General features: G+C 42.8%; 1 protein-coding gene across 1 annotated transcript in view; it reads left to right on the top strand.

Moving 5' to 3' along the window:
- cdh13 (cadherin 13, H-cadherin (heart)) overlaps nucleotides 1–20786 on the top strand; it is a 1093774-nt gene that overhangs the window by 383349 nt on the left and 689639 nt on the right. Inside the window, exon 4 of the mRNA XM_060837989.1 lies at nucleotides 16518–16634. Coding sequence (XP_060693972.1) covers nucleotides 16518–16634 — 117 coding nt within the window. The remainder of the gene's footprint in view (nucleotides 1–16517; nucleotides 16635–20786) is intronic.

Genomic DNA, 20786 nt, shown 5'->3' with positions numbered 1-20786 from the left:
CTCCCTTGTAGTCAACCTATCTACATGTTGAGTGAGGAACTCTTCTGGACACATCTGACAAAAACAGCTCAATCCAAACTATTTGAACTAAGGAGGTTCCAATCAATAATAGGGAAGTTAAAGTCACCGATGACAATAACCCTGTTACTTCTGCACCTTTCCAAAATCTGCCTCCCAATCTGCTCCTCCCTGTTTCTGCAGGGCCTACGGAAAACTCCCAATAAAATGACTGCTCCTTTCCTTTTTCTGCCTTCTACCCATACTAACTCTGTAGATAAACCCTCCTTGACAACCTCTCTTTCTGCAGCCGTGCCACTATCCCTGATTAGCAATGCCACTCCTCACCTCTTTTACCTCCCACCACTTATTCATTCTGAAACAACTAAACCCTGGAACATCCAACATCCATTTCTGCCCCTGTGATGTCCACGTTTCCATAATGGCTACTAAACATCATCGTTTCAAGTATTGATCCATGCTGTAAGTTTATCACCCTTATTCCTGATACTTCTTGCATTAAAATAGACACATTTCAATCCATCACACTGACTGCACCTGTGCCCTATCAATAAGCTATCCCTCCTCACAGACTGTCTGCATACTCTATCTGGCTGTTCATTGCCTACTCCATCAGCTGATCCAGTTCCCAGCCCTCTGCCAATCCAGTTTAAACCCTCCTGTGGAGCTTAGCCATAGCCCACATATATTAGTTCATGTACCCAGCAATCCCCGTGTCCGCATATACTCTTGTTGAGCCTTCACTCTGCTCATTCATGAAATAAGTCTTTAAGAGGGAAACTTACCTTCCCAGCAGCCCCTGGTCCATGCTCTCACCCTGTTTGCAGTCACTGTTAGAAATATCAAAAGGTGTTATTCTTCTTAAGGCTTCAATGCCCAAAATGAGAAGTTTGACTGCCTGCTATTCTGTCAGTAAGGGCTGAACCAGAATCTAAAGATTGATTCTTTCTTCAAATAATCAAAATTCTGACAGAATGTCAGTGGAATGCCAACTATTAGATGTGTGCTTTCCATTTGCATTGTGCTCTAGATGTATTAAAAAAGCTGTATTGCACCGTACAGATTTTTCCATTTCTCATTTCTTGATGCAGGCTTGTTACTCTCTTTTATTTGTAGCTATAATCTTAAAAGTAGAAGTTGGCTTCTCTTTCTTTTGCTGCAAATCTAAACCTAATTGTCGGCTTATTTCTTTTTGTTCTAATTTTAAAGCTTACAGGTTTATAGCTGCAGGTCTTTGCCTTCAGGTTGTATTACACCAAACAAAGAAAAATTATGTCAGACATGTTTGCTTTGACTTTTGCGCCTATACCAGAAAATAAAATGATAAAAGTGACCAATATTTGGCAATAGCTAAAGTCTCTTCAGTCTGAGAAAAGTTCATATTTTTAAGCTGCATTTTTATCAAGGAGTACTTTGCAACTGTCCTTTCAGGACTATGGAAAATGTACGTCTTTTTATTTTAAAAAAGGGTCAGCAACAGTTTCTTGTTTTGTTTTTAGAGGGAGAAAAATAATTCCATAGAGGCCGGTGCCCCATCACCAAGTCACCCTTGATTAACATGGAGAATCCTTGATACTGATCCAGCTCTCCCAGAGCCAGCTCTGCGTGAACAGGATGTCTGATGCTCTCATTCTTATCATTGAGCCAGGGCTCACTGATTGAGGCTGTTAATCAGTGGTCCAATCAGAGAACTCATTTTATGAGTTCCAATGGCTGAGCTCATTACAACATCCTTTCCCCTCTGAGTCCAAGGGTCCTTTTCTGCTTGTAGCTCTTTCTGAGTCCACATACTGGCAGTAACTACAATGGTTTGCCAGCCCAGTCCTGAAGAGAATTTTAACCATTTGGCTGAGCTTTGTTTTGGGGTTTTGCTGTGGGCTGATCCAGAGCCCCCCTGTTCAAGATATGTCCTGAGCTCATGCAGTCCTGAGCTTCACTGAAGTGATATTGCCCAAGCTCAGTTGGACTGGCAATGATGTCTGCTTCCCCTAGAATATCCTGCAAGTCAAATGCTCCTCTTGCTGCATTTTCCAATAATAAAGCCAGTTGTAGTGCTTGTTTGAAGTTGGGCTTCATGTAGTAGGTGACATAATTAATCCCACATACCAAACAGTATCTCAGCATCTCATTAAGGTTAAACCAAAGTCACCTATCTCTGTCAGTCATCTTAACCTAGTCATAAATCCCAATACAGATTCTCAAATCGCTGAGTAAAAACAGTAGTGTCTCAATTTGAGGAGATTTGGGATTGTAGAACATAGAACATAGAACAATACAGCACAGAACAGGCCCTTCGGCCCACGATGTTGTGCCGAATATCTATCCTAGATTAAGCACCCATCCATGTACCTATCCAATTGCCGCTTAAAGGTTGCCAATGATTCTGACTCTACCACTCCCACGGGGAGCGCATTCCATGCCCCCACCACTCTCTGGGTAAAGAACCCACCCTTGACATCTCCCCTATGCCTTCCACCTTTCACCTTAAATTTATGTCCCCTTGTAACACTCTGTTGTACCCGGGGAAAAAGTTTCTGAAAAAGTTTGTGGGCGGCACGGTGGCACAGTGGTTAGCACTGCTGCCTCACAGCGCCGGAGACCCGGGTTCAATTCCCGACTCAGGCGACTGACTGTGTGGAGTTTGCACGTTCTCCCCGTGTCAGCGTGGGTTTCCTCCGGGTGCTCCGGTTTCCTCCCACAGTCCAAAGATGTGCAGGTTAGGTGAATTGACCATGCTAAATTGTCCATAGTGTTAGGTAAGGGGTAAAATGTAGGAGTATGGGTGGGTTTCGCTTCGGCGGGTCGGTGTGGACTTGTTGGGCCGAAGGGCCTGTTTCCACACTGTAAATCTAATGTAATCTAATCTAATGTCTACTCTATCTATTCCTCTGATCATCTTATAAACCTCTATCAAGTCACCCCTCATCCTTCGCCGTTCCAACGAGAAAAGGCCGAGAACTCTCAAACTATCCTCGTATGACCTATTCTCCATTCCAGGCAACATCCTGGTAATGTTCCTTCAATCCATCACCTCTTGAGTGATTTTGATATCTCATGCCTCAGGGAAAGTTTGACTCCTAGTACTTGAAAAAGCCATGGATCCACAAGCTGTCAGGAGAATTACTTATTTCCTTTCAGCTGCCCCAATCTCATTTGCCCATCAAAAAAAGACACATTCTTTTCACAGACTGGGCCCAGCCTTCAAAGGAGAAGTGAATGAATAAGCTTCCCAAATGATGGCATGATGCCAGAAATGCTTACCCCAACTCCAAGATGACTGAGGCAATCAAATTCCTCCAGGAATACGCTTTTCTCTTGTTGCCACTGAATTAACTCCACAGAGGTGGGATTTCTGTCACTAATTCACCTTTTAATTACACATGGGGAGCCTCTGACACTGATCCAGATCCCTCAGAGCCAGCATTGAGTGAACAGGATGTCTGACACTCTTAATAAAAACTGAAGGAACTGCAGATGCTGTAAATCAGGAACAAAAACAAAAATTGTTGAAGAAGCTCAGCAGTTCTGGAAGCATCTCTGGAGAGAAATCAGGATTAATGTTTCAGGTCATGTGACCCTTCCTCAGAACTGAGGAAGGGTCACATGACTTGAAATCCTAACTCTGATATCTCTCCACAAGTGCTGCAGGACCCGCTGAGCTGTTTCAGCAATTTCTGTTTTTGTGTCTGGCACTCTTGTTCTTACCTGTCAGCCAGGGCTCCCTGATTGGATCAGAGTAACAGCCTCAATCAGAAAACTCATATTCTACGAAGTGCACCTGGCTGATCTTATTGTAATCAAGACAGAGAGTGAGATGGAAGTGCTGAAAAATAGCTTTGTAGCCTTCAGGTTTCATTGGAGTGCTTTCATTTGCTGGTGAGTTTACCTCACCTAATTTTGATTGCAGTTCTGAATTCTAATTGATGGACAGCAGCTAAGGAAAAGACTTTCCACAACTGCTTGTTTTTTTGTCATATTTTTAGCTTTTAGCATTGACTTAATGTCACCAACCAACCGTCATAAATAAATGTTATTGCCATCTTGCCACCGTTATGTGGTTTGTGGCTTTAATAATTACATTCGCCCACTTAACTATGAAGACTTGCATTATATTTGAGACCGACATCTTGAAGTTTATTTGTAACATATCCACAATATTACAGAATTACAAGCATGGTCTGTGATTACTGATGTTACTGTGTAGAATGGACTTGTAACCTTCTGAGTGAAGACTCTATGCTGACTCCATTACAAAGAGAGAGGGACTGCAGGTGAGACAGGTACATTTACAGCAAAATATCTCGAGTTCTAGTGGCATATAACTGACCTGAATAAACAAGTCTATTTCATCTGGAATGTGTGTGATAATACATTAGAGCTGGATGAGGTCAAATTAGGAGCGTTGGATAGGGATTGGGATAAGTAGGGTAGTCAGAATCGATGAGGGGCTTGATTAGAGGGTTTGGGGTTAAGTAGGAGATGTAAGAATGTTAGAGTGACAGTTTGGAAGATTGTGGAGGGACTCACTGTTTTGTTCCCCAGGAAATATAGCAGAACTTATCAGTGGAACACACGTAAATTGTTAACCAGGAAATGTTGGAACTGGCTGAAGAATAACTCAGTAGAAGAAACTTTTTGAAAGATTCAGGGGAGTAGGAGAATTTCCAGTCAGAGGTTTAAACATCCCTGAGAATTCCCATAGAGTCAGTGCATCAGTATGTCCACAGCCATACGTCTATGAACCTTGGGGTGTCATAGAGGCATAGAGATGTACAGCATGTAAACAGACCCTTCAGACCAAATCGTCCATGCAGACCAGATTTCCCAACCTAATCTCATCCCATTTGTCAGCGTTTGACCAATATCCCTTTAAACCCTTCCTTTTCACATACTCAACCAGATGCCTTTTAAATGTAATTGTACCAGCCTCATTCCATACACACACCACCCTCTGTGTGAGAAAGTTGTCCCTTAGGTCCCTTTTAAATTTTGCCCCTCTCACCCTAAATCTATACCATCTAATTCTAGACTCCCCCACCCCAGAGAAAAGACCTTGTCTGTTTACCCTATCCACAACCCTCATGATTTTATAAACGTCCTTAAGATTATCCCTCAGCCTCCGCTGCTCCAGCAAAAACAGCCCCTAGCCCATTCAGCCTCTCCCTATAGCTCAAAGCCTCTAACCTTGGCAAAGATGTGCAACAGGTTTCTGACTGTTCAGACGCTGGAAGATCAGGGCCATTTTAATTGACGAGTGTTTGAATATAATGCTTTTCATGATAATCCTGTGGATTCTTCTGCAAAGTCTGACATGTCCTGCCTTGAGTTATACTATTATTGACTAACTTCAAGAGACAATAACTAAAAAGATTCCAAATTCACAGAGGAACAACACAAATGTGTTGTTTTCTTCATAAAAGTCATTAATTGTCCTTGTAGTGGTACACAAGAATTTGAAGAGGAGATATTGTAAAATCTTTGTTCAAATTTCTTGCCATAATTTGGATTGTTCCTCCTTATTGCACCTGTTTTCCGTACAAATGTTAATAATGGATTTTCTTCATACTGATAAATGGCAGTTCCAGCCCAGCAGTAGATAATTAAGCTATTATACATACTTCACGTATGGTTTGAGGTGCACACTGTGCTGTTCATAGCAAGGAAAGATAATTATTTTATAAACACATGACACACCAGTTGACAGGAGGTGTAGGAGTCCTAATTCTAGTTTTCTCAGTCCTGCAACAGTTTGGCACAAGCATGTCCACTATCCAGCTGCATTAGCATTTGTGTCAATGAATCACTTTTACAGAATAATATTCGCAAACAGTTAAAATGTAAGAGCAATGCAATTGCATTAAATAAAATTGCACTGATGCCATGATAGAGCAACAGAATTGTCACTTTTATAAAAATCTGTTTGCTGTAAAATAACAATATTAGCAGATCTGCCGTCAGTAACACCTAATTGAAGTACACTTGTGCCTTAATACCTCGAGTGACAAAAAAAATTTGATTTTAACACTAAATACACACATCAGCTGAGTCAAATAATTACCTCAGCTGAACTAATGGGAAATCTTGTCTAAGCACACAACAAATGGCTGCTCTATTGGAAGTTATGATATTGCATTTAAAACTGTTAGCCAACAGGCTTTTCAAATTAGTTCCCCAACAATGGAGACATGTGAGCAACACTTGAAAGTTCTGGTGCATTTCAATTTTGAAACAGTTTAGTTTGAAGCAAACTGACTGCTGAGATCTTTTGACTGTTGCTGACATATATCATCTGGGCTAAAGGAACAATTAATGTCTCTTTTTATCTCTCTCATGCATTCCCAGATAACTGAGAGCAACAGCAGGCAAATGATAAGGGCAGGAATCAGGTGACCAGGCAATTAAAATTATTTAGGAAACTTAATTACTCACTGATATCTTCCTCCGTCCCAACCATCATCAATTTTAAACCTGCTCTTTTGATCAAACAGGATGTTGTCCTTTAACTATACAAATCAGGCACCGATGGCAGCAATTGGCCTCAGCAGATATTTTGAACAGTACCTTTTGGGGAAATTGTAGCAGCTTTTCTTAGTAGGTGACCAAAAGGGATGGGGGTGGGAAATGGGAGTGGGGTGGGGAGGGTACAGGCATGTGCATGCTGGGAGGAGCTGTCAGGAGGTGAGTGACACAATCATGGTCTCAATCTTCTGCCTCAGTGTGAAAATGGGTAAGGCTGAAAATGAATGCAGTTTCCAACTCCATCACGTTCTTCCCAAACAATTGTGGTTAAAATTGCTCTGTTGGACTCCCTTATCCCACCCAGACCTGCCCCTCCAATAACTTCCCTTTCCTTGAGAGAAGTTCTCCCAAGACTGGCCTCTTGCTAAAGTGCATTCTCTTAGCATCTAGTAAATAGTGTCTTTCTGCCTTTCATTCAGCTTTTACTTTCCGTCAGTTTTGCATATACCACTAGTTGAGGAGATGCAGACAAGACTCTAATGACAATGTTGCCTGAGCATCATATAAGAAGGTCTGCTTGGTTTGCCATCTGTTTCAGACCTGCTTGCTTGATTATTTCCTGATGTTAAAATGCTATTGTGTCACTCAAAAAGGGTGGTCTTCCACTTCTATGAATTTTCGTTTGGAATTATTATGCAAAGTTTCCTGCAAGTTAAACCCACTTTTCAATTAAGCTTCAATGAATGGCTTTTGAGTTTTTAAGAATCTTCTTCTGAGGGAGCTTATTAGATTGAAAAAAAGAAGTCACGATACAGTTACAAGCTGCTGCCCCAAGTTTACTGAGGTGTCAGTGGGGGAGCACTTTGGGGCCAGTGACCATTATTCTATTAGATTTAAAATAATGATGAAAAAGGATAAAAGTTGAAGTTCTAAATTGGAGAAAGGCCAATTTTGACGGTTTTAGGCAAGAACTTTCGAAAGCTGATTGGGGGTAGATGATCGCAAGTAAAGGGACGGCCTTCGGAAATGAGATAATGAGAATCCAGAGAAAGTATATTCCTGTCAGGGTGAAAGGAAAGGCTGGTAGGTATAGGGAATGCTGGATGACTAAGGAAATTGAGGGTTTGGTTAAGAAAAAGAAGGAAGCATATGTAAGGTATACACAGGATAGATTGTGTGAATCCTTAGAAGAGTATAAAGGAAGTAGGAGTATATTTAAGAGGGAAATCAGGAGGACAAAAAGGGGACATGAGATAGCTTTGGCAAATAGAATTAAGGAGAATCCAAAGAGTTTTTACAAATACATTAAGGACAAAAGGGTAACTAGGGAGAGAATAGGGCCGCTCAAAGATCAACAAGGCGGCCTTTGTGTGGAGCCGCCTAAAAAGGGGGAGATATTAAATGAGTATTTTGCATCAGTATTTACTGTGGAAAAGGATATGGAAGGTATAGACTGTAGGGAGATAGATGGTGACATCTTGTAAAATGTCCAGATTACAGAGGAGGATGTGCTGGATGTCTTGAAAGGGTAAAGGTGGATAAATCCCAGGATCTGATCGGGTGTACCCGAGAAATCTGTGGGAAACTAGAGAGGTGATTGCTGGGCCTCTTGCTGAGATATTTGTATCTCAGTAAGGTGAGTTGCCAGAAGACTGGAGGTTGACTAATGTGGTGCCACTGTTTAAGAAGGGTCGTAAGAATAAGCTAGGGAACTATAGACCAGTGAGCCTGACGTCGGTAGTGGACAGGTTGTTGGAGGGAATCCTGAGGGACAGGATGTACATGTATTTGGAAAGGCAAGGACTGATTAGGGATAGTCAACATGGCTTTGTGGGTGTGAAATCATGTCTCACAAACTTGATTGAATTTTTTGAGGAAGTAACAAAGAGGATTGATGAGGGCAGAGCAATAGATGTGATCTATATGGACTTCAGTAAGACGTTCGACAAGGTTTCCCATGGGAGACTCATTAGCAAGGTTAGATCTCACGGAATGCAGGGAGAACTAGCCATTTGGATACAGAACTGGCTCAAAGGTAGAAGACAGTGGGTGGTGGTGGAGGGTTGTTTTTCAGACTGGAGGCCTGTGACCAGTGGAGTGTCAGAAGGATTGGTGCTGGGCCCTCTACTTTTTGTCATTTACATAAATGATTTGGATGCAAGCATAAGAGGTACAGTTAGTAAGTTTGTAGATGACACCAAAATTGGAGGTGTAGTGGACAGCGAAGAAGGTTACCTTAGATTACGACAGGATCTTGACCAGATGGGCCGATGGGCTGAGAAGTGGCAGATGGAGTTTAACTCAGATAATGCGAGGTGCTGCATTTTGGGAAAGCAAATCTAAGCAGGACTTATACACTTAATGGTAAGGTCCTAGGGAATGTTGCTGAACAAAGAGACCGTGGAGTACAGGTTCATAGCTCCTTGAAAGTGGAGTCGCAAGTAGATAGGATAATGAAGAAGGTATTTGGTATGCTTTCCTTTATTGGTCAGAGTATTGAGTGCAGGAGTTGGGAGGTCATGCCATGGCTGTGCAAGACATTGGTTAGACCACTGTTGGAATATTGTGTGCAATTCTAGTCTCCTTCCTATAGGAAAAGTGTTATGAAACTTAAATGCGTTCAGAAAAGATTTACAAGGATGTTGCCAGGGTTGGAGGATTTGAGCTATAAGGAGAGGCTGAACAGGCTGGGGCTGAGGGGCGATCTTATAGAGGTTTACAAAATTATGAGGAGCATGGATAGACTAGATAGGCAAAGTCTTTTCCCTGGGGTCAGGGAGTCCAGAACTAGAGGGCATAGGTTTAGGGGAAAAGTATAAAAGAGACCTAAGGGACAACTTTTTCACACAGAGGGTGGTATGTGCATGGAATGAGTTGCCAGAAGAAGTGGTGGAGGCTGGTACAATGGCAACATTTAAGAGCCATTTGGATGGGTATATGAATAGGAAGGGTTTGGAGGGATATGGGCCGGGTGCTGGCAGGTGGGACCAGATTGGGTTGGGATATCTGGTCGGCATGGACGGGTTGGACCGAAGGGTCTGTTTCCATGCTGTACATCTCTATGACTAATTGACGAAGTCAAATCTGGTCATCAGACCTCATTTTTTACTCGAAGATTTTAACCTACTGCGAATCCTCTTACAAGGATGCCTTCCTTGAAGAAGCTCTCTTCCTCCCTCTACAAGGATTTCAGTGAGTCCCTCTCTCACTGCACCCCCCAGGTCATCTCCTCTGCACAGAAGCTCTTCCGGCCTATCACCCTCACCTTGACCTCCTTCCACCTATCCCACCTCCATCGCCCCTCCCCCTAGTCCCTCCTCCCTACCTTTTATCTCAGCCGGCTTGGCTCTCTCTCTCTTATTCCTGATGAAGGGCTTATGCTCGAAACGTCGAATTCTCTATTCCTGAGATGCTGCCTAACCTGCTGTGCTTTGACCAGCAACACATTTGCAGCTGTGATCTCCAGCATCTGCAGACCTCATTTTTTACTCGAAGATTTTAACCTACTGCGAATCCTCTTACAAGGATGCCTTCCTTGAAGAAGCTCTCTTCCTCCCTCTACAAGGATTTCAGTGAGTCCCTCTCTCACTGCACCCCCCAGGTCATCTCCTCTGCACAGAAGCTCTTCCGGCCTATCACCCTCACCTTGACCTCCTTCCACCTATCCCACCTCCATCGCCCCTCCCCCTAGTCCCTCCTCCCTACCTTTTATCTCAGCCGGCTTGGCTCTCTCTCTCTTATTCCTGATGAAGGGCTTATGCTCGAAACGTCGAATTCTCTATTCCTGAGATGCTGCCTAACCTGCTGTGCTTTGACCAGCAACACATTTGCAGCTGTGATCTCCAGCATCTGCAGACCTCATTTTTTACTCGAAGATTTTAACCTACTGCGAATCCTCTTACAAGGATGCCTTCCTTGAAGAAGCTCTCTTCCTCCCTCTACAAGGATTTCAGTGAGTCCCTCTCTCACTGCACCCCCCAGGTCATCTCCTCTGCACAGAAGCTCTTCCGGCCTATCACCCTCACCTTGACCTCCTTCCACCTATCCCACCTCCATCGCCCCTCCCCCTAGTCCCTCCTCCCTACCTTTTATCTCAGCCGGCTTGGCTCTCTCTCTCTTATTCCTGATGAAGGGCTTATGCTCGAAACGTCGAATTCTCTATTCCTGAGATGCTGCCTAACCTGCTGTGCTTTGACCAGCAACACATTTGCAGCTGTGATCTCCAGCATCTGCAGACCTCATTTTTTACTCGAAGATTTTAACCTACTGCGAATCCTCTTACAAGGATGCCTTCCTTGAAGAAGCTCTCTTCCTCCCTCTACAAGGATTTCAGTGAGTCCCTCTCTCACTGCACCCCCCAGGTCATCTCCTCTGCACAGAAGCTCTTCCGGCCTATCACCCTCACCTTGACCTCCTTCCACCTATCCCACCTCCATCGCCCCTCCCCCTAGTCCCTCCTCCCTACCTTTTATCTCAGCCGGCTTGGCTCTCTCTCTCTTATTCCTGATGAAGGGCTTATGCTCGAAACGTCGAATTCTCTATTCCTGAGATGCTGCCTAACCTGCTGTGCTTTGACCAGCAACACATTTGCAGCTGTGATCTCCAGCATCTGCAGACCTCATTTTTTACTCGAAGATTTTAACCTACTGCGAATCCTCTTACAAGGATGCCTTCCTTGAAGAAGCTCTCTTCCTCCCTCTACAAGGATTTCAGTGAGTCCCTCTCTCACTGCACCCCCCAGGTCATCTCCTCTGCACAGAAGCTCTTCCGGCCTATCACCCTCACCTTGACCTCCTTCCACCTATCCCACCTCCATCGCCCCTCCCCCTAGTCCCTCCTCCCTACCTTTTATCTCAGCCGGCTTGGCTCTCTCTCTCTTATTCCTGATGAAGGGCTTATGCTCGAAACGTCGAATTCTCTATTCCTGAGATGCTGCCTAACCTGCTGTGCTTTGACCAGCAACACATTTGCAGCTGTGATCTCCAGCATCTGCAGACCTCATTTTTTACTCGAAGATTTTAACCTACTGCGAATCCTCTTACAAGGATGCCTTCCTTGAAGAAGCTCTCTTCCTCCCTCTACAAGGATTTCAGTGAGTCCCTCTCTCACTGCACCCCCCAGGTCATCTCCTCTGCACAGAAGCTCTTCCGGCCTATCACCCTCACCTTGACCTCCTTCCACCTATCCCACCTCCATCGCCCCTCCCCCTAGTCCCTCCTCCCTACCTTTTATCTCAGCCGGCTTGGCTCTCTCTCTCTTATTCCTGATGAAGGGCTTATGCTCGAAACGTCGAATTCTCTATTCCTGAGATGCTGCCTAACCTGCTGTGCTTTGACCAGCAACACATTTGCAGCTGTGATCTCCAGCATCTGCAGACCTCATTTTTTACTCGAAGATTTTAACCTACTGCGAATCCTCTTACAAGGATGCCTTCCTTGAAGAAGCTCTCTTCCTCCCTCTACAAGGATTTCAGTGAGTCCCTCTCTCACTGCACCCCCCAGGTCATCTCCTCTGCACAGAAGCTCTTCCGGCCTATCACCCTCACCTTGACCTCCTTCCACCTATCCCACCTCCATCGCCCCTCCCCCTAGTCCCTCCTCCCTACCTTTTATCTCAGCCGGCTTGGCTCTCTCTCTCTTATTCCTGATGAAGGGCTTATGCTCGAAACGTCGAATTCTCTATTCCTGAGATGCTGCCTAACCTGCTGTGCTTTGACCAGCAACACATTTGCAGCTGTGATCTCCAGCATCTGCAGACCTCATTTTTTACTCGAAGATTTTAACCTACTGCGAATCCTCTTACAAGGATGCCTTCCTTGAAGAAGCTCTCTTCCTCCCTCTACAAGGATTTCAGTGAGTCCCTCTCTCACTGCACCCCCCAGGTCATCTCCTCTGCACAGAAGCTCTTCCGGCCTATCACCCTCACCTTGACCTCCTTCCACCTATCCCACCTCCATCGCCCCTCCCCCTAGTCCCTCCTCCCTACCTTTTATCTCAGCCGGCTTGGCTCTCTCTCTCTTATTCCTGATGAAGGGCTTATGCTCGAAACGTCGAATTCTCTATTCCTGAGATGCTGCCTAACCTGCTGTGCTTTGACCAGCAACACATTTGCAGCTGTGATCTCCAGCATCTGCAGACCTCATTTTTTACTCGAAGATTTTAACCTACTGCGAATCCTCTTACAAGGATGCCTTCCTTGAAGAAGCTCTCTTCCTCCCTCTACAAGGATTTCAGTGAGTCCCTCTCTCACTGCACCCCCCAGGTCATCTCCTCTGCACAGAAGCTCTTCCGGCCTATCACCCTCACCTTGACCTCCTTCCACCTATCCCACCTCCATCGCCCCTCCCCCTAGTCCCTCCTCCCTACCTTTTATCTCAGCCGGCTTGGCTCTCTCTCTCTTATTCCTGATGAAGGGCTTATGCTCGAAACGTCGAATTCTCTATTCCTGAGATGCTGCCTAACCTGCTGTGCTTTGACCAGCAACACATTTGCAGCTGTGATCTCCAGCATCTGCAGACCTCATTTTTTACTCGAAGATTTTAACCTACTGCGAATCCTCTTACAAGGATGCCTTCCTTGAAGAAGCTCTCTTCCTCCCTCTACAAGGATTTCAGTGAGTCCCTCTCTCACTGCACCCCCCAGGTCATCTCCTCTGCACAGAAGCTCTTCCGGCCTATCACCCTCACCTTGACCTCCTTCCACCTATCCCACCTCCATCGCCCCTCCCCCTAGTCCCTCCTCCCTACCTTTTATCTCAGCCGGCTTGGCTCTCTCTCTCTTATTCCTGATGAAGGGCTTATGCTCGAAACGTCGAATTCTCTATTCCTGAGATGCTGCCTAACCTGCTGTGCTTTGACCAGCAACACATTTGCAGCTGTGATCTCCAGCATCTGCAGACCTCATTTTTTACTCGAAGATTTTAACCTACTGCGAATCCTCTTACAAGGATGCCTTCCTTGAAGAAGCTCTCTTCCTCCCTCTACAAGGATTTCAGTGAGTCCCTCTCTCACTGCACCCCCCAGGTCATCTCCTCTGCACAGAAGCTCTTCCGGCCTATCACCCTCACCTTGACCTCCTTCCACCTATCCCACCTCCATCGCCCCTCCCCCTAGTCCCTCCTCCCTACCTTTTATCTCAGCCGGCTTGGCTCTCTCTCTCTTATTCCTGATGAAGGGCTTATGCTCGAAACGTCGAATTCTCTATTCCTGAGATGCTGCCTAACCTGCTGTGCTTTGACCAGCAACACATTTGCAGCATCCTTTTCCTATCCCAATCATTAAATTTGAATGGTACTTCCTGTATTGCTTGAAAATGTGCAAATGTTAACAGGCAATGTAACCAGGTTTTGAATAGAGATTAATAATGTGAATAGAATTGAAATTGATCAAAGATATGAGGTAAAAAAATTGGGATGACTACAAATAAATATAAATTTGTGAACAATGCACATATTTTAGCAAAGACGGAAAATGAAATGAGCATTTTTAACCACAAAAAAAAGTTTATAAGTAAAATTTTTGTTCATTCTCCTCTTACAGACATCTCAAGGAAATTATACAGGCTTGATGGCCTTTTTTTATACACTTAAATTCAATCCCTTTTCTTTAAAAAACAACTTTTGACTCACCTTTTTGTTAACTGCGCATGCAATTGGATATATTTTTAGATATTAAAAGAAATAATCTACCATTATTTTCATCTTGTGATTAGAGAAGCTATTGCTGTTACAATAAAATTGATTTTTTTTCACAGAACATCAATTCGCGATTCATTCTTAGAATATTAATTTGATAGAAAACTCATAATTGCACTATAGACTTCGCAGACACCCTAACTGCCATGTCTATAAAACCTATATTCCCTTATTATTCAATCCTGTTCTTTTGTGGGCTTAATAAAATTAACTCTACTTTGTGCACTATAAGCTGTGCATGTGAACTCATCCGAAATGTACAACTTTTTGTGTCCTTTCAAAATTGTTTTTTTTTTTGCAAGCCTTGTTCTGTACTTAGATTTGTGCAACAATTATATTTTAATTTTATAATCTTTCTATTTTAATGTAACAATAGCCCAAATACAAAAGCAAAATTAACACTAAAGTGAAAGGCTGTAATTAAAATTACAATTAAAATGTCTAAAGTCATTATCAAAATTTAACAAATAATTGTGATTGTTACTTTGTGCACTCAAACTGCTGTTGTCGAAAGCATTTTACATGGTTAACAACACAATAGCATATCGGCTATATACAAACATTGAATGAAACATATTAATGAAATTTTAACATGCATTGACAACTGTATTATTTCTGCTTCGGCGATTCACTCTGTGCCTAATTTGGGACAAATGAATAATAAACCTCCTTGTCATTGCGTTGCCTTTTTCATTATTTCCAAAGATAGTTTAACGGTCAAATAATCAGAAGATTGTAAATGCAGGCTTTTCTGACTGGTTTAAGGACATTATTGAACTGGCATCATCAAACAGCAGTACTAAGGCAGAAGTACACTTATCAAAGATGCCATCATTAAGATAAGACCTTTTACTCAACCACCTGTCTGACTCATCAAATAAATGAAATTAAAAATTCTGTCAAGAAGACCTCGAGAATTCTGGTGCCTTGTCCAATGTTTATCCCTTCACAAACATCATTAAAACGTATAGTCATTCATCTCCTTGCTGTTCGTGACATCTTGCTGCATATACATGCTTTTGGTGTTTACAAAGACAGCTATACTTTAGATATATCTTACTGGCCATGAGGTGCGTTTGGATGTTTTGAGGTCATAAACAGAAAGTGCAGGTGCAAGTTAATTTCTCAATTCTTTTCAATAGGAATCACTTATTATTTGCTATATTCATTTTCTATCTAAGTATATTTCATTCTTGGGTTAAATGATTCAGTAACCAGGCAGAACTATTTTTGCACTGGTTTTGTTAAGTAAATGCTTTAGAAAGGTCAAGCTTGTCAAGGTTTTGCAAACTAGCCAGGTAGCAGAAACAGAGTGGAGTCTCCTGTTCTGGAGGTGGTGAATTTGAAAGTGGGAAAACAATTTAATTAGGCTGGTTTTAATTAACTTCTGGGCAGGAAAGGGCATGGTTGATTTTCCCAGATTGCTGCCAACAGGTTAGTCAGTATTTTAAATGACGTCTTCACTTTTAAGGTTTAAGATCTTTCTCATTTCTGGGGTAGGGTTTTAGTTTGGAATATGAACATAGTTTATCTCATCACAGTTGCTGTTCTCTGTTACTGCTTCATTAGTGTTTATGTAGTGTCAAGTGTGGGTTTTAAAATGCTGTTGCTTTAAGAAATGATTGAGGGATGCGTGATCAAAATTTTGTTGTTATTGTGTTGCGGAAGTGTAACATTGGTTCACAAACTGAAATTGTATAGGACATACTGTTACAGAGAGTTTTATGCACTGCTATTTAAAGAAAACTGCAAGTAAATTATATTCACTTCAAGTCATCTTGACAAACCCTTAACTCTTTTTCCCAAAGCCTACATGGTCTTCCCCTGTTCCAAAGCCTAATGTTACATCAATTTTTAATGTAGTTCTGTTTGTTAATCATTTGTATTGTTTGTGCCTAACTAGTTATATCTGCGATGCAACAATGGGTTAAGGGATTGCTGCACTTTGTCAATGCCGCATATTGGAGTTACTAATGTTTTAGAAACTCATTCACTGAAGTGAAAGGCATAATTAATTTAATACCCAGTCACTGCTGAATATGAGCCTTTGCGCTCATTTTAAATAACCCGTACAATTCATTGCTAATCTTGTCAGCATATCCTGTTACTTACAGACACCATGTCCAGGCTTAACTGTTTAAAATTAGTGTAATGGTAAATATATTTGCAAAAGGATGGAACTTGATTTAATGTGTTGCATTTTATGTTATTGACTGTTTTATCTCCACTTTCTCTCAAATTCCTGGTTTTCTGAGGTAAAAATTACTGTTTTGTGCAGGAAAAAATGAAACTTGTTATACCTATGTACGCACTACAGCCCTTTTTTTGATTTTTTTTTCTGTTTGAAGGAGAGCCTGAAGGTTGGAAACATCTCCACTCTCCACAGAAGGAAAAGATCTTTGATAGCTCCTCCCATTTCGTTCCCTGAGAATCAAAGAGGACCATTTCCAAAAGTTATTGGACGGGTAAGGATTATGAGAATGGATTTGTTTTCACTGATTTACATTCATAATTGTCCATCCATTTCATGAATAGGTTGCTCAATTAAATTTAAGGAGATTTAGTTTACATTAAACTAATTTGAATTTGTGAGGTGGAAATAGTTCACACTTGAGCCTATGCACGTATCAATTTGCAGTAAAGGCTGTCACAATAAGACTGACAAACATCACCCTGATCCTTTTGCATCACCAAGGAGTAAGCTGCATGTGGGAAGCCTTTGTCTAACCCCAAGTGTAAACTGGCTGAGGATAGTAGGTCTATACTCTCTAGGGCTTAGAAGAATAAGAGATAATCTAACTGCAATGTGTCAAACTTTAAAGGGCTAGACAAGGTAGATACAGAGATTCAAAGTTTGTGAGAACATTTGTAGCTCGGGTGCTCATTGTTGTGGTTCTGTTCACCAAGCCGGGAATTTGTGTTGCAGATGTTTCGTCCCCTGTCTAGGTGACATTCTCAGTGCTTGGGAGCCTCCTGTGAAATGCTTCCGCGATCTTTCCTCCGGCATTTGTAGTGGTTTGAATCTGCTGCTTCCGGTTGTCAGTTCCAGCTGTCCATTGCAGTGGTCGGTATATTGGGTCCAGGTCAATGTGCTTATTGATTGAATCTATACCACAAATGCTGGAGGAAACATCACAGAAGCGCTTCACAGGAGGCTCCCAAGCACTGAGGATGTCACCTAGACAGGGGACGAAACGTCTGCAACACAAATTCCCAGCTCGGCGAACAGAACCACAACAACAGATACAGAGATTATTTCAATTGGCTGGGGAATCTGGAATACAAGAGTTCAGTCTCAGGATAAGGACCGATCATTCAGTGACCAAGTGCTGTTGACTGTCACAGTCTAATGTTCAGAACCATGTCCTGATGGGAGCGCTACATCTTGGGACAGCCACAGCAAAAGCTCAACCTGGAATGCATTGAGCCATGTTCCATCACATCCCCAGGGAACAGGAACTGTGTAAAAGCACTCAGACTGTCTGCATGAGAGAATGTTTGACATGAAAAATAATTGTACTGCATAAATATGACCTGTGATAGCGGGTGTAGCGAAAGAGTTCAGGTGCTGTATTAAAAAGGACTGATCTATCAAACTGTTGTACAATGCATTGTTACACATTTATGAGTAAAGTATATTTTACTTAATGTTTAAAAAAAGGGGCCAATCATCCAGGACTGAGACGAGGGAATTTTCTTCACCCAAAAGTTGGGTGAGTCTTTGGGATTCTCATCGATGTTCCATCAACGAATGTAATTATGACTGAGCCAGATTGTTATCACTCAAGGGTTATGGGGAGTGAGCAAGAAAAAGGAGTTAAAATAGAAGATCAGCCATGATTGTATTGCTTGATGGAGCAGGCTCAAGATGCCACTTCTGCCGCTTTACTGTTATCGCTGTCGTCTAACTTGTTATGTTCTCCAGAGCTGGTACCTGTTGCAGATGAAAGTTAGTACCATAGATAGTGGCGCAGCTCTCAATTTATATTTCGAAGAGGGGAAGGTGGAAAATAGCTGACGGTGCTCAATATTGAGCAAAGAGATCTGAAATGGGTGTTCGTTCAGCTATTTTCAATAAAATAGCTGATTTTAATTTCAAGCTCGGGCCAAACCAGTCTGCTAAATCCACTCACTAGTTATGTATTTCCATCATATGTTTTAAGTTGTGCATCTTCTTGTGCTCCCAATAAATGGGCAAAACTAGGGTCTCCTTTATCTCTCCTTAAACATAAGGAATTTTACATATTGGACCAAAGTAGCTTGGTTATTTGTATCTGTAAAAACAAACGTGTTTATGAAAATTTAAATCACACGATGAGCTGTATATTTAACTTGATCATTTTTATGAGATCACAAGCAGGAATAGCATACCCAGCAGTCAACAGTGTTACCTAATCGACTAAATGTGTCATTTAGATTAGATTAGATTACCTACAGTATGGAAACAGGCCCTTCGGCCCAACAAGTCCACACCGACCCGCCGAAGCGCAACCCACCCATACTCCTACATATACCCCTTACCTAACACTACGGGCAATTTAGCATTGCCAATTCACCTGACCTGCACATCTTTGGACTGTGGGAGGAAACCGGGAGCACCCGGAGGAAACCCACGCAGACACGGGGAGAACGTGCAAACTCCACACAGTCAGTCACCTGAGGCGGGAATTGAACCCAGGTCCCCGGCGCTGTGAGGCAGCAGTGCTAACCACTGTGCCACCATGCCGCCCCAGCACAGTGGTTAGCACTGCTGCCTCACAGCGCCAGGGACCTGGGTTCAATTCCCGCCTCAGGTGACTGACTGTGTGGAGTTTGCACAGGTCGCTAAGTATGGCCTGAAATAATGCCACCTGTTATACAACCCACCCAAGTTAAGACAACAGAAAATAAATTGAACCTGTGAACATAACAAGTGGATCATCCACAATACTAAGTTTACTGCCAGTCACCAAAAGTATAAATATATCCAGTAATCCAGAAGATTCAGCTTCACAGATATCTGCTATGTTGTATGTTTAGAACCATGATTACATGTCTTATTGCATTGACCACAAATTTGTTTTAATCTGGATTGCGTTATTTAGTTCGTACGGATATCATGGAATACCTGTGAGGGAAGATTATTTTTGACTTACTCTGTTTCTGACAAAGCCATAATCCTTTTAAAACCTCTCCTAAATTACTACATGTTCAGTTTAATCATGCTGTTTTTTCCATTCACTGCTCAGACTCTCACTCAGTCTTTTTGAGATCTCGATACACGTTTTGCATAAAACCAGAGTTTACAGACAAAACACTGCTCCTGCAATTTATGCATTTGCTTAATTCAGCATGTTATTTACACAGCAGATGGTGTGTGATTTTAGAAGAAAGAAATGCATTATCAAAGCTGCTGACATACTTCAGTACTTACCGAAATAGATCAGTTTACAAACCAATTTACAATGTGCATTTATATAGAACCTTTAATACAAGAATAACATTCTAAAGCCCTTAGCCAGAATGCTGAAAAGATATACAACAAAATGATGAAGGGTAAAAGAACAGAACTAGTGAATGTGATGGGTTTTAAGGAGGGTTTGAGGTCATGACACAGGCAAGAGGGTTAGGCCATTCAGTCCTTTGAGCCTGTATGTCATCCAGTTAGATAGAGTCATAGAATCAAAGAGATGTACAGCATGGAAACAGTCCCTTCGGTCCAACCCGTCCATGCTGACCAGATATCCTAACCTAATCCAGTCCCACCTACCAGCATCTGGCCCATATCCCTCCAATCCCTTCCTATTCATATGCCCATCCAAATGCCTCTTAAATATTGCAATTGTACCATTCTCCACCACTTCCCTGGCAGATCATTCCATAGGAAAAAGTGAGGTCTGCAGATGCTGGAGATCAGAGCTGAAAATGTGTTGCTGGAAAAGCGCAGCAGGTCAGGCAGCATCCAAGGAACAGGAAATTTGACGTTTTGGGCATAAGCCCTTCTTCAGGAATGAAGAAGGGCTTATGCCCGAAACGTCAAATTTCCTGTTCCTTGGATGCTGCCTGACCTGCTGCGCTTTTCCAGCAACACATTTTCAGATCATTCCATACACGTACCACCCTCTGTGTGAAAAAGTTGCCCCATCGGTCTCTTTTATATCTTTCCCCTCTCATTCTAAACCCATGCCCTCTAGTTCTGGACTCCCCGACCCCAGGGAAAAGCCTTTGCATATTTACCGTATCAATGCCCCTCAAAATTTTGTAAACCTCTATAAGACCATCCCTCAGCCTCCGACGCTCCAGGGAAAACAGTCCCAGCCTGTTCAGCCTCTCCCTATAGCTCAAATCCTCCAACCCTGGCAACATCCTTGTAAATCTTTTCTGAACCCTTTCAAGTTTCACAACTTCTGTCTGATAGGAAGGAGACTACTCAGTAAGGCGTTCGACAAGGTTCCCCCTGGGAGACTGATTAGCAAGGTTAGATCTCACAGAATACAGCGATTATCTATATCATCACTCTATTTATCTATGTCTACTCTATCAAATCCCTTTATTATTCTAAATATCTCAAAGATTATCATTGAAAACAAACAGAAGAGAAACAGGCTATGAAACATACTTTCATAATTTCAGCCCTG

Source organism: Hemiscyllium ocellatum, chromosome 17, assembly GCF_020745735.1.
Source record: "Hemiscyllium ocellatum isolate sHemOce1 chromosome 17, sHemOce1.pat.X.cur, whole genome shotgun sequence".
NCBI lineage: Eukaryota > Metazoa > Chordata > Chondrichthyes > Orectolobiformes > Hemiscylliidae > Hemiscyllium > Hemiscyllium ocellatum.
The sequence above is the reverse complement of the archived record's forward strand: the minus strand, read 5'-3'. Positions and strand labels throughout refer to the sequence as shown.